General features: G+C 47.2%; 1 protein-coding gene across 1 annotated transcript in view; it reads left to right on the forward strand.

Moving 5' to 3' along the window:
- KCNK10 (potassium two pore domain channel subfamily K member 10) overlaps window positions 1–26887 on the forward strand; it is a 64983-nt gene that overhangs the window by 24768 nt on the left and 13328 nt on the right. Inside the window, exon 4 of the mRNA XM_037031328.1 lies at window positions 9278–9438. Within this exon, the coding sequence (XP_036887223.1) occupies window positions 9278–9438 (161 nt within the window). The remainder of the gene's footprint in view (window positions 1–9277; window positions 9439–26887) is intronic.

The following is a 26887-nucleotide window of genomic DNA, read 5'->3' on the forward strand; positions in this document are numbered from 1 at the left end:
TCTCCTGGTACTCACATTTCTTTTCGTTGTAGTTCTCAGTTAAATATTACTAGTGTTCATCTCGAGTCCCTTTGCCATGGTTTTCCTCATCTGATTGGCTGAAACTCATCTTCAGATAGTTCCCGTAAACATGGCTGATGGGAGCAATAGTCCCTGAGTTCTCGTCTTCTTCAATATGGTAGCTTTGCCCTTGAATGGCAGTTTGGCCTGAAGTAAAATCCTGGACTCGCTGTTTTTGAAGGGTCTTGTATGTGTTGTTTCACTCTCTTCGGGTATTTATACTGCCGTAGAGACACCTGATGTCAACCCAATGTTTTTCCCTTTCGTAAGTGACTTCATCTTTGGCTCAACTACCCAGGAGATTTTATCTTCATAGCACTACTAGGTTCTGTTTCATCGATTTCAGGGAAGTATTGCTGATTGTCATCTTTAAAGAAGTTTGTTTTATTGTTGTTCAATTACAGTTGTCCCCATTTCCCCCCATTGCTCTCCCCTGCCATGCCCACTCTCCCTGTCCCACAGTCAATCCCCCTACCCCGTTGTCCTTGTCCATGGGTCCTTTATACACGTTCCTTCACTTGACCTTTCCCCTTCTTCCCCTGGTTATCCCCCTCCACTGACCCCTCTGGCCACTGTGAGTTCGTTCTTTATTTCCGTGTCTCTGGCTCTGTTTTCCTCGCCTGTTTGTTTTGCTGATTAGGTTCTGTTTACAGGCAAACATTTTTTTTTCTGTTGGATGGTTTTAGTTCTGTCCTTTGGGAACCCCAACCACACAGACATCATCACTTCTTTGCCTGTATTTTGTGTCTGTCATTGTCCCACTATGCCTTTTTAACTCTTAAGATTTGGTTTTCATTTCGGTAATTTTATCCTCTCCATTCCTTTTATGTGTGTGTGTGTGTTCTTCACAGTGCCTATTCTGCCATCTGTTCCTTCCAATTTTTTCTTATTTTGTGATCATTAGTGAAATTTTTCCTTCCCTTTTCTTTCCTGAGTTCCATTACCTCCCATTTCATCTTTACTTGTTATCTCACTATTTCTGCCCACCTCGCCGCCACCCTGATTTCTTGCATTTCTGTGTGTGGTTTCTCTGTGAAGGTTCTTAGAGGTGATTACTTCATAGTTTGTTACCATGTGTCTGGTCGGGGCAACATTTTTCTCCTGAGTGTCTTTCATCCATTGGTAAGTTTTGCTGCTTTTTTCACATTTTTTTTTAAAATGGAAGCTTAATATTTATGCTGGGCCAGTTTTTTTTTTTTTTTAAATACGTGACACCAAGCAAACTGAATGTTCCTGCACCAGCCATCTGCCGAATTTTCCATGGCGCTGGGGAGGGGACAGCAGGGAGAAGCAGGTCGCTTTTCAGGTAGCACATCCCAAGATTCTCCTTTTTGCCTGCTGCCAAAGAAACAAAAGTGCTTTCCAAAAATACGCTCCATCTGTGTTATTCCACGATTAGTCTTGCCTTGTCTGTTTTTCTGGACCTGATTAAGTTCAGGGGGTTTCTGCTGCTATCCCTTTTCAACTTATAGCCATACCTGGTGCAAACAAAGATTTTCTTTTTGAAGTTCAAAATGAGACCCTCACTTTTTGGGGGTGCGATGAGAGGAAGGGAGGGAGAGAAACATCAATGTGAGAGAGAAACATAGATTGGTCTCCTCTGGTACGTGCCCCAGGGACTGAACCCACAACATAGGCATGTGCCCTGACCAGGAATTGAACCCACAGTCTTTCGGTTTACGGGGCAATGCTCCAACCAAGTAAGCCACGCTGGCCAGGGTGAGACCCTCCCCTTTATAATTGGATTTTTGCCGGCACTTTCCAAGATTTGCCACCGATGGGCTCTTTTGTCATTCTCGGTATTTCTTCTCTTGATTTTTCTTCCTGTATGGTGGAATCTCTAGACGATATCCCTTTCCCAGTTCAGCTGAAAAAGTCTGACAGTTATCTACTCCCATACAATACTGAACTCACACGGCAATACAAATTTTCATTTAGAGGTTGAAAGACATACAGCAGCCCCCAGTTCACAGCAATGAAGGACAGGCATAGAGGGGCCCCCTCCCCTCAAAGTGGAAGGATTCCTGCTTTAACGTCTGGAAGGAACGCTCCCACCTGTTGCCCTCTGGAGACCAGCCGTGCCATCTGGCAGGTGCGTCTCTCCCTTGTCCTTCTTGACCACGTGCTAAATGGGTGCTGGAGGGCAAGCCTTCCTTAGGGGGGTGCACATCTTTGCTGGTCAACTTCCTCTTGGTGGAAGGTTCAGAGGCTAAGTGTGGTTTTCGAAGCACAGCTTCTGAATTTTTCTTTTTGTTTTTAGGCCTAGCAGTTAGGACCTGTGATGTTTCTACATTGGTGCGATCAAGAAAGTTATGGGCAATAAGACCATTCGGAATGAAAGATAATTGTCGTTCCTTTTTAGAAAGATGTTTCATCTAATTACATGTCAGACTAGGTTCACACTTGCAAGTCCACAGATATGTTGAGATCAATGATTACAAATATTAGCGGTGTGCATTTGTGTTCGTGGGCCTGGGGACTAGAAGCAATTTCAGACGCTCCAGGGCAGACTGGGCCCTGTTACTCCACACAGCCTCACAGTCCACCACAGAAAGGAAATGGAATTGTCTCGTTTTATAAAATGACTGAATCGGTGTCGTGTATGACATACTGAAAAACACTGTAGCTACATTGGTATGAGTTCTGATGGCACTCATTGTACCAAATCATAGGAACCCAGGGGCTTGGTTACTGAACAACTGTGTTCATTGACTCACGTGACAATTCGTGATTAAGGAATGGTGCTTAAATGAGAAACATTTGATATGTAACGTTGTCTGTTTTTTTATATGCTCGTTCTAGAATCTTTGAGTTTGTTCAAATGACAGGTAGTCCTTTGCTTCTGATGCCTGGCGTCCGTTTACTTATCCTGGTAGCCATTTCCCAGTGGGCCCCTCCCCCACACTTGGCAGGTCCCAGGGGAGGAATCACCTGGTCTGGACTAAGAGCCCATTACCTTGCATGCGAGGGGCCACCGTCCTTAGGTAAGAGATGCACGTGAGATCTGGGTGAGCCCAGTAAGAACCTCAGTTCCTGGGCCGTTCCTCGACCTTTGAAGGAAGTGGCTTCCTTTCTTAATGGAGGTAAATTAGGAAAGAGATGATCAGCCGGGGACCCTTCCACTCATTTTCTTCCTTTGATGTGTTGCTTTGCCTAGAATTCAGCCAACCCTGAAGAAACAGAGTAAGACAGCGAGAGTGATAAAGAAAGGGGGTCCTGTTCACACCCTTTGAACTTTGGATGGAGCTCCCCAGGAAGTGTTGAGAAATTCATTTTAAATCTCCTATTTACTGGGTTCAATGCATTTTCCTTTCTGCTTAAGCCACCTGCACTGGGTTTTCTATTACCTAACGCTGAGAAAGTCTAACTAACAAACACCAGGGGTCAGAGATCATGGAGGGCCAGTAAGCATCCTGTGACCTCCATGGCCAGGGCCTGACTGTGCTGGACGCTGTGGCTGTGTCTCGGGCCTCCTTTGGGCCACTTGCTCTGGATTTAAAGTCTCAGGCAGAGCGTCCTGGGGGATGGGCCTGGGGGTCCAAGTGCTTGTGTCCTGGCTGCTTGGGAAGGTGCATCCTCTACAGGGGGAAGCAGGACACCGTGTCGTACCTAGGCACGGGGTGGGGACCTTTCCCAAAATCTGAAGGAAGGTGGACGTTGAACAAGAAACAACTACAGAACAGGCATGAAGAAAAACCAAAAATAAAACTTAACCCAAACTGCAAGCCCACTTCAGTATCATGACTTAGTATTAGTGCTGGAGATTAGGTCCTTGTTTAATTCAATGGGAAAAAAAATGGTATTTTGTCTCTCAATACATTGCAAAATAAGGTACTGCAAGTTGACCACCATTTAGCTGGCTAAATTTTAACTCCGGAGTGGAGAGTATGTGTAAAGTCATACAGTTGGAGAATTCTAAAGAGAACCAACCATAGTGCAATGCTAGTAAAAATAATGAGGTGTGGAGATAATGGGTTTTCATCGTTTATCACATGTGATAGAAAGGCTTGTAAGAAGACTCAGAACTCACTGATTCTTTCAGTGTTTCCTGAGACGTTTCCCACAATTCAGGAGTCAGGCAGCAGAGCCGAAGAGTTGTCTTTTCATTGTTTGTGAAATACACAAACATTAGCCCACTTTCTTGAGCTCATGTAATTTGCGACATGATGCTGTAAACATCACCCCGTGTTACTAAGTTTCTTTGAAAAATGGTCTCTGGTGGTTTTTCCCTGGATCTACTGTCCACACTATAACCCCATGTTGTTGGAGGCTGAAGCTGCTGCTGCTTTTAACATCGCAATGAAAACTTTGCACATGAAGTGTCGTCTTCATCTCTGGGTGTTTCCTTGGAAAGATCCCCAAGGGATTGCTCTGTTAAGGGTCACGGGCCTTTAAAAGGCTCGCCAAATTGCTTTGCAGAAAGACTGTTAGGAACTGCATGAGCTTGTGTACTTTGTAGATACACAAAAAACATGTCCGTGACTTAGAATGTGAGTAGACGGATCTGAGGAATAATAGCTTCTTTTCTGAAAAGCAGCAGCCCTACTCAGTCTCCGAAGTCCCTTTTATTGAGGATATCAAAGCCTTCTTTTTTAAAAAAAGCTTTTCTTGTACTCAACATTCAGGAAGATTTACAAGTGTATAGCCAAAGGGAATGAATGCATTTGGGCATTTTCCAAATGAAGAACCCTGCCAGAAGGAAGACTGGGTTCTGTTCTTTGTTGAGGTTGCCCCGCACCTACCCCCCTTCTCAGTAACTAAGGCTGGTGTGAGCAAGTCCCACTTGCCCTTGCATGTGGGCTCTGCGGATGGGTCCTCGGTGACTCGCTTTTCTAAGCTGGAGGCATGACACTCACTCCTGTGGGCAGAGACTTTCCCGCAGACCACCTCTTGCAGAAGGGCCGCAAGTGACGGCATCCTTACCCACAGCTCTGGAATACAATTGGATTTTGGTCTTTGAGGCATGTTTGGATTGAGTCATCTGACTCCGCCCACATCGGTGAGAGCCCATTGTCAGGTTCCAGATGGTAGCTGGTAACTGTGTCACTTGCCTGGCGGCCTCACTTTAAGAGTTGTCCCTGCCAAGGAACCTGGGCAGCTAGTCCTAACAACCAGCACTTGAACTGGAAGCTTAACCCATGGTTTTGGAAATAACAGTCACTGTGGCTGACAGTCACTGTGGCTGACAGTCACATCTAGCGAGCACGAACTAGATTCTGGGCGCTGTGCTCCACATACCTTGTCTTGGTTGCTCATTAACTGCCTGTGGTGATTACTGTCATTAGTTTCATTTTACTGATGAGAAGACTGAGGCCCACAGACATTAAGTAGCTCGCCCGATATCTCATGGTTAGTAAGCAATGGAGCCTCGCTTCATTCAGCAAGGCCAGCTTTGTAATGTGTGGGGCCTCGTGCAAAATGAAAATGTGGTCCTTTTGCTAAAAAATGACTGAGAACCTTAAAATGGCAACAGAAGAGCATTAAACGGAGCCCAGGGCCCTTCTAAATGGGGGGTCCTGCTTGTACAAATTGCACATCCCAAAGCCAGCCCTATATGCACAGACATTCTGATTCTGGGATGCACACTCTTCACCGTGTACCAGGGCTGCACAGCACGTGGTTAGGCAAGGATTTGACTTTGGCACGACCATAAAAATTGGGGGCATCATGTGTGTGCTACTCAGACACACATCCTCTGTAGACATCAGCTCTCTCTTCTTAAAAGGTGTGGGACTGTTTTCTAGCTGGGGATGGACAGAGCTGAGCCCCGCCTTGGTCTTTCTCATTAATAACACACCGTCCTTGCTGGACTGGCATCTCCTTTGAAAGTCACCAGAGGCCAGTCGGCGGACTAGCTTCTTGGCTGTCTTTTGCTTTACTTCCGTCCAGTTCCAATCTTCTGGGCCCGTTCTGCCTGATTGATAGCTTCTCTTGCGGCTGTGTATCCCCCCTCTCGTTTCCCGGCCTTCACCACCCCTGGCGGCACCAAGAGATACCTGCACCCCAAGTCCAGTCCTGGGCCCACCCGGGTCCCTGAGCCAGCCAAACTGAGGTACAGACATTCTGTCCCTTGTTCTGGGGCTGTGGGAGAACTGCAGAGTTTCCGGAGGGGAGGTAGTAACTAACCGTCTGTTTTCTCCTGGGGCTTAGTTTTTTATTTCTGGAGACATATTGCTCAGAAGTGATTTCCTCCTACGCAAAAGCCCGGGCCAAGTGATAATTGCTAATACTCACTGAGGGCTCACTTTGTCTCAGGCTTTGCATACACGTATTTACTCTTCACAGGTGGCTCGTGCTTCACGTGCAACTCATTTAATGTTTAACAGCTGTAAGGTGAGCCATTTCAATAGCCTTACCTCTCAGATGAGGAGAGTGAGGCAGAAAGTTAGGTAGGTTGCCCAAGACCTGAGAGGCAGTAAGCAAAAGGAACAGAACAGGAATCCATGTTATTCCTAGTTCTAGAACCTACGCACAACCCTTACACCTCACTTCAAAGTTCTGCCAAGCATTCCGGAAGGTGGGGCTGGGCAGTCTAGCAGGCCGGTACAACTAGAGCCCAAAGTCCAGGAGTGTGGCCCTCCTGTTGCCTCAGAGCAAACTTCCCACATGTGGGCTCTGGGATTTCCCTGGAGTGGCGGTGCTGACTGACGGTGCCATCGCTGCCAATAGTCCATTAGAGGCAGGGGACAAAAATCCACACACATGCACCCCCATGCACAAAATACAGCGTTGCTCAGGATGAGGACCGCTTTGTGTCTGATCCGAAGTGTTGTCCTGAAATATACTTACAGACTTATTTAAATAACACTTCACTTAGGTAAGTGCCCTTACCTAAGAACTTCGCTTTAATTTCATTTTAGCGTTCTTGTCTGCATTGGTATAATACATTGATTCTGTTTCCACATTGCCCTCGAACCCCTCCAACACTAGGGTCTGGGCTGGCTAAGTGAGTCTAAGGACAAGCGGATAGAATGAGGGGAGCTGGATCTGGAGCTTCTGTGTTCCCACTTCCCTCTCATGCTCCTTGATGGCCCTAGAACGGCCCCTGGCCCGGGCAGGGCGGTGCAGACCTTCCAGGGGGAGGGGTGTGCAGCCAGGGGGAGGCTGAGAGCCAGGGGGAGGGTGTGCAGCACCTGTCAGGGCTAAGAAGATGCCTAGTCAGCAGATTCAAAGCCTCAGTTTGTTTGCTAGTATCTGCAGTCTATTTCTTTTATTTTCAGATTGCTTTCATTTTAATTTTTTATTTTAATTGTTCAAGTACAGTTTTCTGCCTTTTACCCCCATCCCAGCCCATCCCCCCAGCCCTCCCCACCTCCCTCTCATTTCCACTCCTCCTTGTTTTTGCAGTCTATTTCTTTCTGAGTTATGAGACTAACAGAAAACCTATATTCTCTGATGCTAATTCAGCAATTATGAGGCAGCCAAGCAAGAGTCATAAGTGTTTCCAGAAGTTGCTAGACTGTTTCTGAGAGTCACCATAAACCAGCATAGTGTCAAGCTGCATACGCACATTTATTTCCTTTTGAAGAGGACTATGTTCATGTAAATCAGGTTGAAGGGAATGCTTAGAAAAAAAGGATTTTGTCTAAGTTCCTGAAAAAAGTTCCAAGACCTTCTTTGTTCCCCAGCATTCAATCAAAATGGTGGAAAGGAGAGATTAGGAGGTTTGCCTGGACACTCCTTGATAAAATGGAAACCATAATCTAGATAATTTGTGATAAGAGGTTTAGTGATACTGAGTGGAAACCTGAAAGGGGAAACAGCTAGGTGACTCACTGCTCCAGAGCGGAAGTCGACAGTGTGTTCTTTACGGGCACAGGAAGGTGAGCGACGCGCGGTCAACGTCCTTCTCTACTGTGTGGCATCCCCAGCACGCCGATGACCAGGAGCCCAACGACTCACCCACTGATGGATTTAGACACAAACCTCTCACGAGTTTCCCCAGTGTGGGAGGCCAGTTAGGTGGCTCTCTAGGTACTCGTTGGCATAAAAATGAATGACACATCATCTGGACTCTGGTTTCTGTACAGATAGTGCTAATGCCATTAGCCGTTTTCTTCCACCACGACGGTGTCAGTCCCATCCACATAGAGCAAGGTCACTGCTCACCGTGCTAAGTCACTTACGTACTTGCAGAATTCTCAAGAATGCGGATGTTGGTGTTTTCAAAGCACTGTTTGACAAACATACTAGTAGACCTGGCCGTGAAAGGATTCTTTGTGTTTGAAAATCAGTTCCACCAACAAACATTTATTTAGCACTTGGTAACCCACGATACAAGAAGTGGGTAAGGACAGGCTGATGTTACAGAGGGTGCCAGGTGGAAATAAACATGCCCGTCAGTGTAGGAGCGGAGGCATGGCCTTGCTTCCCCGACTCTTGCCTATTTTCAGGCTTCCCGGGGGAGGGCTGCATGATCATGGGTCCTTTCTGAATTTGTGCTCGACCTCAGAGCCTCCTTAATGCCGAGCACCCAGGACCCTACGAGGGCAAATGTTGAAGGCAGCCATGGTCTGGCCAGTGGAGGGGTAGCCTTGGGATGAGACTCTAAAGGAGGAGCTCTTTTCCAATCCCCAAATGGCAATGGTGAGCCCTTTTCAGGTGCACAGGTGTTCCTAAACCAGACAGGCTCAGGATGCTGGGTGCTTCTGAAAGGGATGGTATCATTTTCCATTAGAAATGTAATTCTGGCCCTGGCTGGTGTCGCTCCGTGGATTGAGTGCCGGCCTGCAAACCAAAGGGTTGCTGGTTTGATTCCCAGTCAGGGCGCGTGCCTGGGTTTCAGGCCGGGTCCCCAGTGGGGGACACGTGGGAGGCGACCACACATTGATGTTTCTCTCCCTTTCTCCTTCCCCTCCCCTCTAAAAATAAATAAATAAAATCTTTTAAAAAAAGACGTGTAATTCTGGGTGACCATAAATGTCCTGATATGCAATCTAGCTAAATACATTAAATCCAGGAAACCTGGATCTCCTTAAAACTACTTACAAGAGAGAAGGGAAAGTAGCAATGGAGCAGAGTTCTGAATTGTATGGGCCTTTGAAATAGAGTTCTACTTCCTAAAGCTCATCAGGTGGTGTTGGTGGCGGGCGGTGTTGGTTGTTGGGGGGGGGGGATGCAGAAACGTTTCAAAGGGTCTGTGGAGTCTTCTGTTCTCTACTCTAATTTCTCTGCCCCCTCACCACTCTCCCTCTCTCTTTTTAATATTTCTCACCAGGGTATGGGAATATTGCTCCAAGCACTGAAGGAGGCAAAATCTTTTGTATTTTATATGCCATCTTTGGAATTCCACTCTTTGGTTTCCTGTTGGCTGGAATTGGAGACCAACTTGGAACCATCTTTGGGAAAAGCATTGCGAAAGTGGAGAATGTCTTTCGAGTGAGTACTGCCTCTGTGTGAACCCAAACCTCTGGGGTCCTGTTGGCGTGAGCCTGATGGGACGCCAAAAGGAACCATTGGGGTGTTACTGCATCATTGCTGCTTTTAACCGAATAGTCGAGTGTCACGGTCACAGTTTTTCTTTGGCTGATGGTCGTCACAGGTGCTGTGCCTAAACTCTTCTCTTCGGTAGTTACCTTCCGTAGAGGGGTGTTTCTGGGATCACCACACGGAGGGTGAAGGATGGATTTGCCAACACAGATTTTCTGAAGATGCGAAGAATACTCTATTTCTTCTTCAAGGTGAAAGATGCATTCCTTGATATATGTGCAACAGAGAACTATAAATTCATCCATTTTGTTTTTGGAACTTCTTCCTTGCATTTTATTTGCAAGCGCGGTGTCTTCAGGATGCTCCTGGCTTCTAGAATCTCTTCCAGGGCCCATTTTTTTTTTCTAGACACTGCTTTGTGTTTGGATCTGACTCCTTGTGGCCCCTCCCTCTTCTTCCCCCCACCCCCGCTGTTAAATGCTCCCTCAGCGGTAGTACACAGATGTACTAATTCATACGACAGTGCTGGTGATTGCTGGTGAGTTAGTGGGTTTTTTTTCCTCTTGAGAATACTTATCTTAAACAAGGGACAAAAATCTCAACTCAAGCACTTCTGTTACTAACGGTGGTGTTCCTGGCAAGCATGCGAGGTAGATGCGATCGTACTGGGGTGCCCAGGCCCATTAACTCACACCCAGTTGCATGATTTAACCAAACACTTGTTGTGCTTTGGTGTAAGGTCCTTTTTGCTCTCTTTATCATTACTGACCTGATTTCCAAGTCTTTGAAACCCCCTTTAGGGAATTTTTCTCATGGTGACTTAACATTTAAAAATGACAATTTGAGATCTTTTTCTGAAACTGGCGAAGATGGGAAAGATAAACGGCTGGTAAGCTCTAAATTGGAGCTTGCTTTTCCCTCCGAGACCTGAAATGATGACCTCAACTTTTCTCTAGGAGACGCAAGAGAGCCCCCAGTTCCGTTCTGTTAGCGCAGGCTCAGTTTGTTGGAGTGGGTGCGTACGGCACCACGGCTGGCTCAGGGATCCTGGGTGAGCTGCCTCAGTTTACTCATTGGCAAAAGGGGATAGATTTCTAATCTACCTTTTAATGTTTTGGTAATGATTAAATGAACTAATGTATGGGAGAGAGGCTGGCAAGGGGCCAGGCACAAGAGCTCAGAGCTACTGTGTGTCTGTCTCCTGAACAAAGTGTTCGTTGGCAGGCTAGCCACCCACTCAGATGTCACCTGAGCGGCAGTGCAGCGTGTGGGTTTTTGTGGAATGTCCAACAACCTTTGCTCCCTAGGTGCTGGCTGGTCAGCCAGCCTCATTAGAGCATGCACCTGGGCCCAGTGGTCGCCATGGAAACCACCAGAGCTCAGCCCCTCTGCTTCTCTGCTTCTCAGAGGTCCAGGTCTCCCTAAACCAAGCGTGGCCACACTGTCTCCCAGGGCTGTTCTCGGAGGAGCCCTTGTGGCCCCCTGAGTTAGAGGAAAACAAATCTGGTGGATTCAAATGGAGTTCAGGCACAGGTAGTCTCTCGGGGTCACAGTGTCTTCATTTGTAGAAAGAAAGGATTGGACGAGCTTTGAAATTCTGCTTCGTGAAAAAAAATGGGTTGCTGTGTTCTAAATGAGGGGAGACGTTGCACTCATTTGGCAACATTTGTTACCAAATGTGGGGACTTCGTTTCTCCTGATATATTTTGAACTTCAAGTAGAGTGCCGTTCTCCCTCCCCTGAAAGCTGCCTCTCGGTGGGTCGTTCGGGACAGAGCCTTAAAAGTCTCACATTTCATTTTTATGCTGATGGCCCACTCAGTTCTTTACAACACCACTGAAGACTGGGTGTCCTCTGGGAAGTGGACGGCTGCGTGTCACAGAATTGCCAGCACACCGCGCAGGCATTTGCAGCCCTGTGGAGGGCGCTGTTGGGCAGTCGGAAGGGACGATGCCTTCCAGGAGGCCTAGCGGCACACCTCCTGGAGATAGAAACAGTTAGGCTTGTGGAACTGTAGCCTTGGTAGAAAATCCCCAAGCTCATTGTCATTCATTTAAACTACACCTAAAAGGGTAGTTACTCTTAGGTGATTGTTTGAGAATTGAAAACTGTACAAACCAACAAAACTTGGGGTTGTGATTTTTGGTTTTCATGGGGAAGGTTCATTTTTTTTTCCACCTGCTCAATGATCGTTAAGCCTTTCTCTTTATTCATCATGTTCTTTTTCTTTTTTTTCAGTGCTTGGGAAAGAGAGGATTTTTCATGGAGTAAAGATAAAATATAAAATCAGCCTTTTAGGTGCCTGTGTTCTACGGCGATATGATTGGGGTCCTTCGACCACATCTGAGCCTCATTTTAAAGAGTTGCTGAGGGTAGCTGTATTATTTAGGAATGCTTCTGGCCACTGAGTCATGAAATGCTTGACTGTTGGGGTTCTTATGGGGTGAATGAGGGAAAACTCTCTTTTGCCCTCTGAAGCTCAGAACTAATCAAGAAATAGACATAGGAGTCAGCTATGGAGAGTAAAATGTCAACTTAATTGCTAATAAGCTCACCAGAGAATGTAGCTTTAGCTCTGGTGCCAGAGGGACTTAGTAAGTGCTTCGCCCTGGGTTGGACGGACTTCCTGGCCGTATTAGTTTTCTGTTGCGTGTAACAAATGATCACCAATCCAGGCACTGAAAACAACACCCATCACTGCATCGCAGTTCCGGGGCTGACCACGTTGCCGTGATGGGCGAAGTTAGAATTCTGTGAGCGAAGAAGTTGGGGTCAACAGATGACAGTGTCTGCCACAGGTATCATCCACCGCTAGGCACACCGGCCACTTACAGGGAAGTGGTCCTTCCTCCCTTTTGCCACAAATCAGGTGACCTTTGGGATCCCTGAATCAGTTAGGGGGATGCTGGTTTATGCTTTGGTAACAGATACCCACAGCTTACTCTCACCCCTGCCATGTCTGTGGCAGCCTAGGTACCTCTCCAGGCTTTAGGGGTTTTGAGGGGTTTGGGTCGGGGGAAGAGAGCTAGGCATTGCACACTGGCTCTTAAGAGCTTTGGCCTCCGGGCGCAGCCCATTGACCTGATCTAGTCCCTTGGACCCACCCAACTGCAAAGGGGGCCTGCAATGTGTTGCTTGGTCTGCAGAAAGGGGAGGAGATGAGAAAATAGGGATTTCGTGTTGTTATTCCTTGGGACTATTCCTGGGCTCACTCGAGGGGGACAAGCATCTCCAGGATTTGGCATACAAGGCCTGGAGCTCACTCTCTGGGGAACACTGCTCTAGTGGGACTCATTCCACATCTGAGGGATGGAGCCTGTCTTCTGTTCAGTGACTTGCCTAGTGCAACACAGTGAGTTGGGGGCACAGCCTGGACTCGAACCGCGAATCCTGTCTTAACCCCTTCCGGGGGGCGGGTCCCAGATACTCACGGTCGGATGTATTAACCCGCATTGTGAAACCAGTGTGGAGTTTAGGTGTCTTGAATATACCATACTAGTTCTTGGAGTTGATTTACAAATATTTCTATGGTATAAAATAAAAAGAATTCTTCTTAGGTGTACAGGGGTAAATCTGGGCAGTTGGCGAGGAAGGGCACTGATTTGGGATTAAGCAGGGCTGATCTTGGATTCCAAAGCGGGTTTTGGAGGTGGGCGGCCTCTCGCTCCCCTGCTGTGGGCTGGCTCTTTTGCTGGGCCAGGCTGACTGTTATTTGCTGGGATGCTGCAGGAAAGCCGGTCAGATTTTGGACTGGATCCCATTCTCTCGCTCTGAGCCGGACTTTGGTCTCTGGTAGGAAGCAGCTGCCTCTTTTTATCTGGCTGATCAGCAGGCTTTCTGATATTAGCTCTATAACCAAGGGGCATGCTTCCTGTTTCTTCTGTGGCCTTTCCCCCCAAGGGCACGGCAGACATATTTATTTGCCTTTGAAGGCAAAGGACTCTGGGTGTAGTTGACGAATAACAACATTGTTACCCTGGGTTTATGGGTACCATGATCACCCAGGGACTTTGGAGCCTGCCACGTGCTTAAGACCAGGTGATGACAATCTCAGTCTGCTAATGACGTTCAGGTAGTGGGCTAATCAATCACCTCGGATTGTGGGAAGAGGCTGGCAGGGAAAGCCAAGGACTCCTGAAGGCCTTTGCCATGTGCCTGGCACGAATCAAAGAAAGATTTGAGGAACACCTTGACAGGAGGCTTCCGCTTCTCACAAGGACTCTTTGAGTGAGCTCCCGGCCGCAATAGGGTTCACTTAAAAAATTACTATTTCAAAAAGAGAAAAATCCTTGTTTTGGAAACAGGATGTTATTTTCAGCTGTGTGGGTAGAATTTCTAAGTTCTGATAGTAGCGGAAGTGCACATCAGCGTCGGGCCTGAATGGGTGTGGAGGGGAGCCAGGTGGTGGGCCAGAGTGCCTGAGAATGTGTGTGTGTATGTGTATCTGTCTGCCTCTATAACATGCCCGCCTCCGTGCATACCCTATTAAAAATCCTGAGAAATAACTCATTAGGATTAATGTTACACAGCTTACGTGAGTTTATTCTGATCGGAACAGAGACTGGTTTCAACCTGAACAATCGCTGTCTTATTTTTCCCTAAGGGACTAGAGGGGGTGGGAGGTAATTGTTTTAAAATGCAAAGAAGGCAAATATTTTTAACCCTTTGTTAACCAAGTCTTTTCTAAATTAGTTCAAGGGCGTTGTCTAGCTATAGTGATAGGTCTGAATGTGTACTTGGAACAGATTACATATATAACATCCACAGAGCAGACTACATGGCATCTTTTACTGGCAGCCTGTGACACACCTTGTCTATGACAGTCCCTTCTTTTCTCCCCTCCTCTAATGCAGGGTGACTCAGCCTCAGCGCCACTGACATGTTAGGCTGAGTGATTGTCCTGTGATTGTGGGGTGTTGAGAAGTATCCCATCCTCTACTCACTAAATCCAGGTATCATCAAGCCTGGAGTTCTGTCAGCCAAAAATGTCTCCAGACATTGCAAAGTGTCCCCTCGAGGACGAAATCATTCCAGTGAATCACCACAACTGTGCTGGGATAGAAAGGGTCAGTTGCCCCACAGGTCCTGGGGGTCATGCCCTGGTCTCCTGGCTGAATCTTCCTCGTGGGTTCTGACGTCTCTACCAAAGGTCTTAACCCGTTCTTCAAGGCCAGTGCCGTTCCTGCTCAGAACTCTCCTCTCTTGGATCCTTAACGTGGGCTTTAGAGGTGTTATACTGTGGGAACAAGATCACTTTTCGCCAATAAGGGAAAATGCCCGGGGACTCGACTCAATGAAAATGCCCAGATGGATTGTTTTGCTATTGTTCTTCAGCAGGCAGACAATCTCAGGCCCAGCTTTAGCTGACTCAGTATTACTCTTCCTCCTCAGCTTCTTTTTGATACCTGGCCAGCATCCTTTTTAGTGTTTCCGGTTGCCATCTGAGATAACTATAGTAGGTCTTAATGGCCTTTAAAATGCATCTTCCCTCTATTCTATAAACAGTAAAGCTCTCAAACTCTGCCTAAAATACAACCACTTAAAATACTGCTGGATAGTGTTTATCATTTAAATGTTTTTTATGGTCACTTCAGCAGTCTCTCTCTTACCAGTAAACTTTGATCACAGGTATCTTCTGGGAATCTGTTAACTTCTGGGAAGTCACTCATGAACTTCTATATGTAGTGACCTTTGTTGGAAAACCTGGATTTGTCATTTGTCCGATAAGATTTGAATGAGGTTAGACTGACTACTATGACACTTTAGTCGAAAAGTCTAGATAAGATGCAAATCTCTTTGGAGGTTTTACTCTATGCCAGACATTGGTTTTGGACTTTGCCTAGAGTAAGCTGTACAACAACCCCCTCAAAAAGAATATTTTGCCTTCTTAATTTTGTGAGATCAGGATTGGTTCACATTGGTTTTGTGACCTGGCCGAGGTCACCCAGCCTGTAAGGGACAGAGCAAGGATTTCAAACCAGATCTCCATGCTCCAGTGTGCGTGCATAGACTGAGTCTTTCCACCATGCTTCCCTCCTTCTTCCTCTTATACGGCGAGGGTAGTATCAGATGGTTCCGAAGAGTCTTCGTGGAAGGTTAGTGTGGCCTGGGGATAGATAAAGATGTTCAATTAAGAAAAAGTTAACATTGGCTGTGAGTATGCTTTCAGAGGGTTTTCCAACTTTATTTCATCCGATGATCCTTTGAATTATAGCCTCTGATTCTTTTCTACACACCCGTCTTGCCTCCCCAGTACTGACTCATTATTAGCAATCATCTCTTTCTTGGTGTTTTCTAGTCCTGGAGATTAATTGAAGATTTAAATGCCTCCTTGCTCAGGTCCACTGTGACTAGTGTGAAGGTGGGCTTATAAAAGGGGCTGATACTGTCCCGATGGCTGACCCATTTTGACCCACCTCTGAGAGAGAAGGAGCTGGGCAGACGAAATTCTCTCATTCTCTACTCTCTGTACACTTCGTACAAACCACTTAATGCTCACAATGAGAGGAGACTCAGCTCACCGGCGAGCCTGTGGTGAGCCGAGGCAGCTGGTCTTGCCCTCAAAGAGCGTACTTGTTTTTCTGGGCTCCACCGACTGCCTCAGCACTTTAGTGCAGTGCGTTTGAGAACCTGGAGTTTGAGCGGGTCGACACCAAGACTTGAATTCCCACTGGGGATTTAACTCAGTCCTAACGTGCAGGAAGGTGGTGGAAGAAGGTCCTCTTGAAGTGTCTTCTGGTAGAAGCGAGTCTCTGGCATACGTGTGTGTTCATCACCTCTAGGTTGTGCCCGTCGGAGAGATGATCCCGTGGGTTTTGTTAATGTAAACCTCTTATATCTTTGCATGTTGGGGCACCACAAGTTTGGAGATGCTTTAGACCTCCTCCACGGTGACCTGTTTCTAAAGCTTCCAGGTATTTTTGAATTGCTAATTTAATGTAAGAATTGTATAGGCATTCATTGCTCTAAGTACCATAAAGTCAGCATAATACATGGATGATTCCCCATATTCACCCCTCATCACCCATGTCCACAGGCTGGTTTGGGCCATCTGCCAGGCACACTGGTTTAGTAGAATAATAACCCTTTGCCCTTTTATAGAACTCTACTTTAAAAATAATCACATTTGTCAATATGAAAAAAAAAACCAACTTTTTTCCTTTTCCCTCTAGCCTCATGCTACTTTTGTGAGCCAAGCAAGTGATAAACCCTTCTAGCACCGCTTCCAGAAAATTAGGTTCCTGGAAATGGAGAGGGGCCGTGTTGAACTGAATCAGCCCTTCACGGAGCTGGGGGGATGGTCTATGGCTTTTCACTTGGGTGCCGTGCTGCTAAATGGCTCTTACGTCAGTAGTTATCCATAACAATCAGGTTTAGGAAACTTTTCAGAACTTTTGCCTTTAGGAAAGGCAAAATGTTTAGAACACGTCGTTACTGAGAGGCATGTAAGTTTTGGGGACCTTTTACCCCAAAGAGACATGTCCCTTGGGAGGTGCCCGCAGCCCGGGCACAGTCCGGTTCCCCTGCGGAGCAGGTGCTGTTGGCTTTGTGCAAGGAAGGGCCGCTTGAGTTGAATCCGGCCTAGGAAACGTGCGTTCGTGTTAGAGAAAATACACTTCGTATTTCTGGGAAGAAGGGCTTTGCTTCTTACTTTCTGAGAAGAGTTCGCTGCGTTTGTGAGTCATAGGGTTTTTGGCCTGACGGTTTTGAACTGTGTCTTGGAGTGTGCTGCTGAGTTTTGGTGTTTTGTTAACACGGGGCTATGGTCCCTGCTCTGTGGGAGGGGCCCTGGGGGCTTTCAGTGCCACTTCGGGGATCCAAGAATCCTTTTGTGGGTCAAGCATTGCTGGTAGACAGAATAAACAGTATGTTCCCTTCACATAGGGGCTGCCCCTTCCCAAATGTACGTTACGGTGGTTAGCATCACTTAAATTCATTTAAAAAGGTGACTCCTGAATTTGTGGTATCTTTTTTCCTTGATTTGTTTTCACAGTCAGTGGGTACCAAAGGCTCTATTATTCTGTGGGGATTTGAGGGATTTTTCTTTTTTTAAGCATTCAAAAGGATTCCCATACTCAGAAAAGCTGAGTACAGAGGGACCACGCCAAACACTGGCTTTCCAAATCAGCACTGTTTCCCTGTCGTTTGGGGGGCTCTTGTTCCCACGGAATGAACATTTCTGTCCCGGCCACAGTCACGGAGCTTCAAAGAGGTTCTCCTGTCAGGCAGCCCGAGGACCTAGTGGGACACCATAGAGCCTGCTTCAGCTTTTTCTTTAGGCCTGTTTTTTTTTGTTGTTGTTGTTGAGGTAAAATAGACATAACATAAAATTTACCATTTTAGCTGCTTTAAAATATATGGCTCAGTGGCATTCAGTACATTCACCTTGTCGGGCCAAAGACATCACCTTCCACCTCCAGGGCTTTTTGATCTTCCCTGGAGGAAAGTCTGTGCCAGGTAAGTGATAACATCTCGTTCTCCCCCCGCCCCCACGCGCCCCCCCCCCCCCCCGTAACCTCTGTCCTACCTTCTATCTCTCCGACTCTGAGTGTCCAGAGACTTCACCCCGGTGGAACCAGACCGTGTGTGTTTGTTCTTTTGTGTCTGGCTAATTTCACTTAGCGTAATGTCTTTGAGGACTCATTCAGGTTATCGCACATGTCAGAATTGCCTTCCTTTTTAAGGCCAAATAATATTCCACTCCACGTATCTACTGTACTTCATTCGTCCGTGTGTCTGTTGGTGGACCCTGGGTTGCTTCATCCTTTGCCTGCTGCGGAGAATGCTGCTGTGAATATGGGTGTGCAAGCATCTGTTCACTTCCTAGCTTTCAGTTCTTTTGGGTGTGTACCTAGAAGTGGAATTGCTGGACCATATGGTGGTGCTATATTTAATTTGGGGGGGGAGCTGCCACACTGCTTTCCACAGTGCTGCACCATTTTCCGTTTCCACCAGCGATGCTCCAGGGCTCCAGTTTCTCCACAGCCTCACCAACACTGGTTATTTTCTGTTTTTTTCTTCTTCAACTTCTGTGGGTCCCCAAAACAGCATTTGCTGACTTTGCTCTCTGCTGGCTCTTTACATCTTGGCTGCTCCAGCGGCCGCCCCTCGGTTAGCTTGGCGGCAGAAGCAAGAGGTGGGGCCCTGTGCTTTGCCTCCCTCTGGCACCTGCGCCTCCTCCTGTTTTCGCCTCCAACTGTGTCCTCTGCTTATCCCCATCCCACTTCCCCGGCTCTGGCTCTGGCCCCACCGCAGAGCTCCTGGGAGGGAGGGCGGCCTGATGCCAGGCCACCTCGGGCCTCTGCACGCTGGGGACATCTGTTTCCACCTTGCCTTGCCACTGCTCTGCCGTCCCTTCATTTACCTCCTAATGATTCACTCTCATCATCTCTCCTTCACACCTCTTCCCAGATCAATTTAAGAAGCAATTATCAAATAACGCCTTCTGTGTTTGCAACACTGTGGGATTCGGGGCAATAAACAAGAGACAGTCTTTTTACCTGAGAAGGAAATAGGCATGGGGAAAGACCAATGTCCCTGATGAGACCGGGGCTGGGGCGGGCAGCCTCTGAGGTCATACTGCCTCAGTGCCTGAGCCATGTGACCTCAGGCCATGCCTCAGTTTCCTTGTTTGAAAACTGGGGATAAAATCTGGAGCTGCATCTTTTGGTGCTTGGCTAATGCATGAGAGCAACGCCTGGAATACCATGATCACTCGATAAATGTTAAACGTCGGTATGACGGGCACACTGTCAGCTATGGAAGCTCAGGGGAGGGCCTTGTGAATTCTAGCTTGTGTGTTTGACATCACACCCACCTTCTGTGATGCACCTGTCTTATGTTGCTAGTGGGTGGGTTGTTCTCTTTAAGTAAAGCATGAGGGCCTTGAGTCTAAGGGCTACTGTGTCTTTTCCTGTATCTCTGCTCAGCGCTAAGTGCTTTGGAGGTGTTCAGTGAATACTTGATTGGTTATTGATTCACTGGAGATGAGAGAGGGATAAACTAGGTTCCTCTCCACACACCCAGTGGGTATGGGCTCTGGGGTACCCCCAACAAGCCCGAGTGAAGAAGAGATGCTTGTTGACGCTGCCCTCAGTCTTACCTGTCGGGTGGTAGGTCTTGGGGCTGATGACTCCAGTCATCACCATAGGAGGAACAGTTGCATTGGCCGTAACTCAGTCCAAAAGAACACAGAGGGTCTAAGAGTACCTCTGTCTGTGCGAAGGGGAGGTTGAGCTCTGCTTCCTCGGCTGGGCCGAATGGGCTGCAGCTGTTTGTGCAGATGTGACCACAATAGTCTCCTTTGTACACAGATTCCAGTGAAAGGAAAATCAGAGAATGAGAAAGAAGTTATTTTAGCTACGGTATGCTTGTGGGTGCTCTTACAAGATCTTTGACACATGAGCCAGTTTCTTCTGTGGACCTAGAGTTCATGCTTTTATAAAACATCAAAGTGTTCCTAGACTTTCTTCCCAAAAGCTGACTGGTCCCTCCCCCACCCCACTATCAAAAGGGACCCTCAAAAGAGAGCTTTGCTGTGCTTGGGTTTAGATGCTGCTTTCTTGCCACGTTGGTGCCAGTTAGACGGAGCAATGTCCCCCGGGTTAGTTTCTTCCATTCCTCAGCAGAAATGAGTTTCACTGTAAACATCGATAATCAGCATTATGCTAAGTAAAATAAGCCAGGTGGTGAGGGATAAATAGCATATGATCTCACCTTTAACTGGAACCTAATCAACAAAACAAACAAGCAAGCAAAATATAACCAGAGACATTAAAATTATGAACAATCTGACAGTAGCCAGAGGGGAGGTGGGAAGGGATAATGGGGGGAAGCTGGGAGGGGTTTTCAGGAGCAGCTATAAAGGACACAGGGACAAAACCAAGGTGGGGTGGGAGCAGGGGAGGGAGGTGGGGATGGCTGGGGTGTGGGGGGCAGTGGTGGGAGGGAAATGGAGACAACTGTTATTGAAGAATAGTAAAATGATTAAAAAGATCATTCTACACAAGCTTGGGGGGTGGTTGTTATTAATATTAATAATATTAATAATATTAATAATATTTGTTAAAGACTCATGGTAAGTTGTTATTATTAACATCTGTCTGTCTACCTGTCCGCACCTGCTCCCAGGTCCCCTTTAACTGCTGAGTTGGCGCAAACCAGTGTGCTTGGCGCGTCTTATCAGTTATCAAGATTTTTCCTTCTAATTTAACACTGCCTTGCAGTTTAGTTTGAAACAGGCTTATATATATATATGTGTGTGTGTGTGTACATATACATATATACATATACATATATATGTGTATATATATATTATGTAGTTTCAAAAAGGAAAGGAATCTATGTATGATTTTAAGGCTAGAAAACCAAAAGCTTCTTTGAAAAGTGAAGTTTACTGAGTTACTGTAACAGCGTTGGCAGCAAAGCTCCTGAGAAAGCAAATATCAACATCTATGATGAAACGCATGACGTATAGATGCCATATGGTGTTCTTGCAGTGTTATCACCGCTTCCTCTCTGGCTTTCCCCACCCCTTGCTCTTTGCTTCTTGCTCTGCTCCTCTTTAAGAAAGGCTCAGTGGTCCCTGGCCCTTTGATTCTCTCTTTCTATTAGGTGTGTTTCTCGGCCAGCTGTCCCGTGGAGGTTTGTGAGCCTCTCCTTCCCAGGAGAGAAGGAAGAGGACTGTCCAGATGGTCATATAAACAAGTGACACCTGCTTCTGGGGGCCGTCCTGGGGAGCTTGAGGGTTGGAAGAGATTGTACTCTGCCTAGAAAATGGGCATGTTGCTCTTCATTTTTCTTATTTTAAAAAAATGATCACATGCGTTCAGTTGTAATAGGATTTCTAAAAGTGTCTTGAATTCAGTTCTCTTATGATCGGGGAAACAACAAAAAATGAACCTACGAACCAGATTTTGTGGGAAGTTCATATCAACTGAAAATTTATATTTTTCGCAGTTAGTATTCTTTCTTGGAGTAAGAGTCCGGAGGGTCAGGGTTGGGGAGGAATCTCTGTTTCCACAGGGCAAATTCAAAGGGCCTGTGTGTTTGCATCGAGTGTGCCACGCCCTTCCACTCCCAGACTTCTGCATGCGATATTCACGAGGCTTCCGACAGTCCCCGTCCTCCCCCTGCTCTCGGGGTGAATGTCAGCCCCTCAGGGAGGTTCTCTGACTCCTCACTGAAGTCAGCACCCTGTTCGCCCCCAGAACACCCCTCACCTCTCTGATTAGAGCTATGTCTCAGATGCCTGCTATGCCCATCAGCCTAAAAGCTCTGTGGGGGTGGGCCCTGTCTGCCTGGCGAGCACCGTCTCCAGCACAGGGACCTGGGGAATGGTGCCCAGACCTGGTGAATGAATGAATGAGCATTGCTGGATATGACCTCGTATATATTAATGCAGAAAATGACTTTGAAATAAAAAATCATATTGAATGCAAATAAATGTCAGTGGAAAGCAAAACAGTCTTAACCTCTGAAACACAACTGTTTTGATGAAAGGGCTTTTTAGTAGGGGAGCTGCCCCCGATGGTGATTATTGTGTGTGGTCCTTCTCCACCCAAGGGCCCTCACCTCCTCAGGCCACACCTGCAAGGGTAATTCCACAGACTTCTGAACAGGATCATACAAAGAAAAAACAACCAAACTTCCAGAAGCTCCGTAAATGCAATGCCCAGTTTAATTTTATCTAGTGGTTCTCAGCCCTGGGATACCAATACCCCTTTTATAGCAAATACTTATCAATGCTCTTTTACCACCTTGAAATGAATTTTATATTAGATAGTGCAACATGCCTACACTTTGAAAAAGTCAACACTGTGTTCTAGCTACAATGCGAAGGAGAAATAAAAGGAAGGTCGTTCAGAATAAATAATACATGTTTCAGTAATAGGTACTCGGTCATGAAACCCCAGGGGACCTACTGAAGCAATGGGACTTTTGCATCTCTGTGGAATGTTGTAGTTCCAAATGCACGCTGGTTCAAGTGCGCCGTATCAGTGAGTGAGGTGCCACCGGGGACTTCCCTGTCAGTGAGCTGGTTTATGAAAATGGAGAGCCATTTTTGGCAAGGTTCCAACTAATCAAAATTCAGCCTCCTTGCAATTCACATTGGAGTCAGATCCTTGTAAAATTCAGCCTGTATCGAAAGAGTACACAAAGTGTGTGTGTGTGTGTGTGTGTGTGTGTGTGTGTGTGTACAAGGGAGGTCTCAGCTTGGGTAATTATAAACATAAATTGTTTTGTTGGGACATTAAAACTCATGTTAAATTTGGGATAATTTGCTGATTTGTGACACTAATTCTTGCCTCGTAAGAAATGCCCCTGCCCATTACTTGCCAAAAGTGTCCCTTCAATTGTGTGACAACCACAAACATCGTCACAGATTCACCAGTCACTTCCCGGGAATATATAATCTAAATGCGGTTACCAAAAAAAAAAAAAAAAAAAAAAGAGAGAGACAACTTTCAGGAGCTCCAGTATAACTTGCAGAAATACACATATGTAATTTCTATTCTTGTGTCAGTGGCCATGTTCAACTAGTCAACGCTCTCCCCTTGACTCAGTTCCTGTCAATATTCAATCTGGCAAATACAGGGCATGTGCACATGTGTCTATCTGTCCCTGTGCCTCTCTGGCTCGTGTGCTCTTACAAATTGCCACGTTATAAGATCCTGACAGCTTAGCTCTTGCTGGATGAATAATTTTATTTCCTTCATCACATAGTTTACTTTAACCAATTACTCTCACGTTTGTTCTAGGCGCTGAAAAAGAGGGCGCAGGTGTAGAAAAACGCGCCATGCAGGGCACTCAGGATACAAAGACAGGGAGACACACTCACGGGTAGACAGCAGTTCAGGTCCTTTGAGAGGAGAACAGGCAAGGCATAAAGACAGCAGCGGGAGGACCCTGTAACTCTAACCAGAAGGCTGGAGGGCTTCCTGCAGGAGGCAATGTTGTGCTTTGTGTTTTGAGGAACAAACAGCAGTTTGAAAAGCAGATGGGATAGCCTTTAAAAAGGCACAGAAGCGTGGAATGGTGCTGTATTGGGGCACCAGGAAGCGGTCCAGTCCCTTTAGAGTGGGGTGCAGAAATCGCTGGTGTTATGCACAGACGGAGAGGGAAAGCAGGTGCTCGCCAGCAGCAGGGCCCCCAGTGCTTCTGCTCGGGGTGGCGGTTGCAGAGTTCTGTAGGCAGAGGAGGTGCATCGGGCAATGAGCAGGTGCAATGACTGAATCGGAGCAAGGCTTCTTCCCGGCTCCCACCACCACCTTTGGCAGAGGTCCCTGAGATTCTGAAGGCCCAGACAGGCCCATCTTTCTTACTCCACTGTGGGGAATATCTACTCTCCTTCCTCTAGTTTTCCCTCAAGGTCGTGGGCGTCATCCCATCCCAAAGAAAGGAAGGCGAATCAGATGATTTTCAAGGCGCTGTTCTGTTTCTCGAGGGATCCATGTGGGGTCTGGGAGCATGTTCGTCGTTTTTCTCTCCCTTTTTCCTCCTTACTCCTCTTCCTTGCATTCTCTCCCACCCCTCCTCCTTTCCCTTTTCTCTTTTCAGGAAGATTACAAAGAGAATACATGGTCATTGCAGAGACTCCGAAAAACACAGGAGAGTACAATGAAACCAAATCTCATTAGAGTCCATCCTGCAAAGAGATCCGTCACCCAAAGTGATCCACCATTAACATGTTAATAATTGTACCTTTAAATCTCTTCTCTCTGCATCTGTTTTTGGCCCACATCCCTGCTGTTCCCCTGACCCTGCAGTGGGCCCTTCTCTAGCTGTCCTGTTCAAGGTCCCCTGTCCTCTAGTATTTGGAGGGGTGTCACCCACGTCTGTCCTGGCCACAGCCTGTGTTCCCCGCCACCGCCACTGGATTGCCAACCTCCGCTCTCACCGCCGGCTTCTCTGGGCGGTGCTGCTGATCTCCTTCTGCAGGTGGCAGAGCCCTCCGCCTCTGTCGGCGTTCGCTGCTGCCCTGCTGGCCCCCAGGACAGGAGCCTGGCACTGCTGTCCCTGCCATGCCCATCCCAGCAATGGGTCCGGCCCCTTCCACATCGCAGCCAAAGCAAGCTGTCAGTTTTTGATAAGACATTTCCTTCTCCAAAGCTTTAGAGATATCAGAGACATTAAAGCAGTTAAATCAGGTCTGATTACGGTTCCAGCTGATCATGGAGCCAAATTTCTGGCTGGTCACTATGGGGTCGTGACCCTGACCTGCCTTCAAGGGGCCGAATTCAGCTTATCCTGACCTCCACGAGACGCAGTTGTGGGTGGGCAGCTTAGCTGAATTAAGAGCAACTAACTATGGAGATTTAAGCAGAAAAGAAAGCTTTTAAAGAAGGATATTGGACAGTTACCTTTGGGATTGTTGGAGACCCTGACTTGGAAAGAATCCAGCTAAGAACAATGACCCAAATCACGCCACAGACTGGTCTTAGATGAAGCCACTGCTGTGTGTGCCTGGCTCAGAAGCAGCTGGTCCTGCTGACCCCACTGATTCTGGGCCCTGGATATAGCTGGTAGTACCACCCTTGTGACTTGCCCCTAGAAAAGGGATGTAATGCCACTACTTACTTGGCCACCAGCCCTGGAATGGATTCCACGTGGTCCCTGCTTCTTTAGAACACCAATGGCATGTCCACTTCTCCCTTCCACCTCCCCCATCTCCATTAAACCTACTACCTGGAGCTGTTCCATTCTAGCTTGTTTGGGGGAAGGGTCCTCCCTCCCGGTCTGCACCCTACTCAGTGTCCAAGTCTCTTACTCTCTGTTCCAGAGACCGGGGTGGATCCAGGACTTCAAAGAGGTGGGCTATGCCCAGGTGGTGAAGCAGCTGGTGCTCACGAAAACAGAGCTTGGCATCTAATCTCTCATTCTTAACACTCTGGTCCCCAGGCTGGAGGTTCTGGTGATCCTACTTGGAAGACCCTAAGATGCAGTTTCTTCCACACTTCCCTCCTTCCTCCCCAGGAGGAGTGGCTTTTCTGCCTTCTCTCTGTCTGCATCCTTAGCCCAGTGGTAATCAAGTCTCTGGGCCAGGACACTGGTTCTGCAGGTGTGCCTCTGAGAATCTCTATCCCTCACTTAGAAATGGTCCTTGGGATACCTGAGAGGGATGAGACAGGTGGAAGAAGAAAGCACGTGGAAACCCATCCGGGGACTACTCCAAGACCGATTCTGTCACGTCTGGTTTATGCCTGGCTTATGTCTCCACAGTTGGGGAGCCTGGGTGGCAAGCTTGTGTCCCTGCAGTGGGGAGGCTGGGAACGTGAGTAGTGGGCACTCGTCAGCTTCTGTGCTGGGAGGAGCTCTTGGTCTTTCATCAAAGCAAAGAAGGGGGTTCAGATGGTTGCTTATGTGATACATTTTCTGAATGCGTAGCTGCCAAAGCTCTAAGGCCCATCCCTTGCACTCAACACCCGTGTGTATTGTACATTCCAGAGCTGCGAGAATGTCCCTTCCTCCTCTCCCAGGTGATGTTGTCAATCAGGGCTACGTCACGGGGCGCTCACCTTGCCTTCAGTACCTGGACCAGGGAGAGCACTGTGGACAGCGCCGCACAGTGGGTTTCAGCCCAACCACACTCAGACGTTCCCACCCCGACCCTGCCCACCAAGTTTTGTGTGCGTGACAACAGAACTTCTCTTTTTTTGTTAAAAAAAATGGTGTGTGCCTTGCTCTAACCGGTGTGGCTCAGTTGGTTTGGCGTCGTCCTGCAAAGTGAAAGGCCGCTAGTTCAATTCCCAGTTAGGGCACGTGCCTCGGTTGTGGGTTCAGTCCCTGGTTGGGGCACCTGTGAGAGGCAACCCATGGATGGTTTGCGTCGAAGTTCCTCTCCTCCTCTTTCTCCTTCCCTTCCCTTCTCTCTAAAAATCAATAAATAAAGCCTTTGAATGGGTATATGTGCCTTGCAATAGAACAGCCCTGATATATAAAGGGCTCTTAATAATTACGTGATGAATTGATGAGTGGAGTTTTGAAAGCAGAATCTCATGTTTCAATAGAGTGTTGTTTTCTAATGTAGAGTCACTGACTTTTAGAACAGAAACCTTTAGCAGATTTTAACTGAGGGGTTCCTGGAGCAGAAGAGCTGAGAATTTTTATTGTTTGTGGCTTTAATTTTTTTCCACCCCAGATGCACCAACACTGGCATTTCAATGATAAGAACCATTTATTTTTATATGTGAAAAGCTTTTTCAAAAACTTTGCACGGTGATGCCAGCAAAATACTGAGTTGGCCAATAATCCACCAGATGCCACAGCAGGGCTCAGAGTCGGAGGCTAGCCGTGACTCTGTCATTTTTTTGTATGGTTATAATCCATTTGTGTACTCAGCTTTTGAGAAGGACATTTTCCACCGTCTCCATGGAGATTTTACTACACGATTCTCACT

Source organism: Sturnira hondurensis, unplaced genomic scaffold (genome assembly GCF_014824575.4).
Source record: "Sturnira hondurensis isolate 20B ecotype Veracruz unplaced genomic scaffold, ASM1482457v3 Scaffold0021143, whole genome shotgun sequence".
NCBI lineage: Eukaryota > Metazoa > Chordata > Mammalia > Chiroptera > Phyllostomidae > Sturnira > Sturnira hondurensis.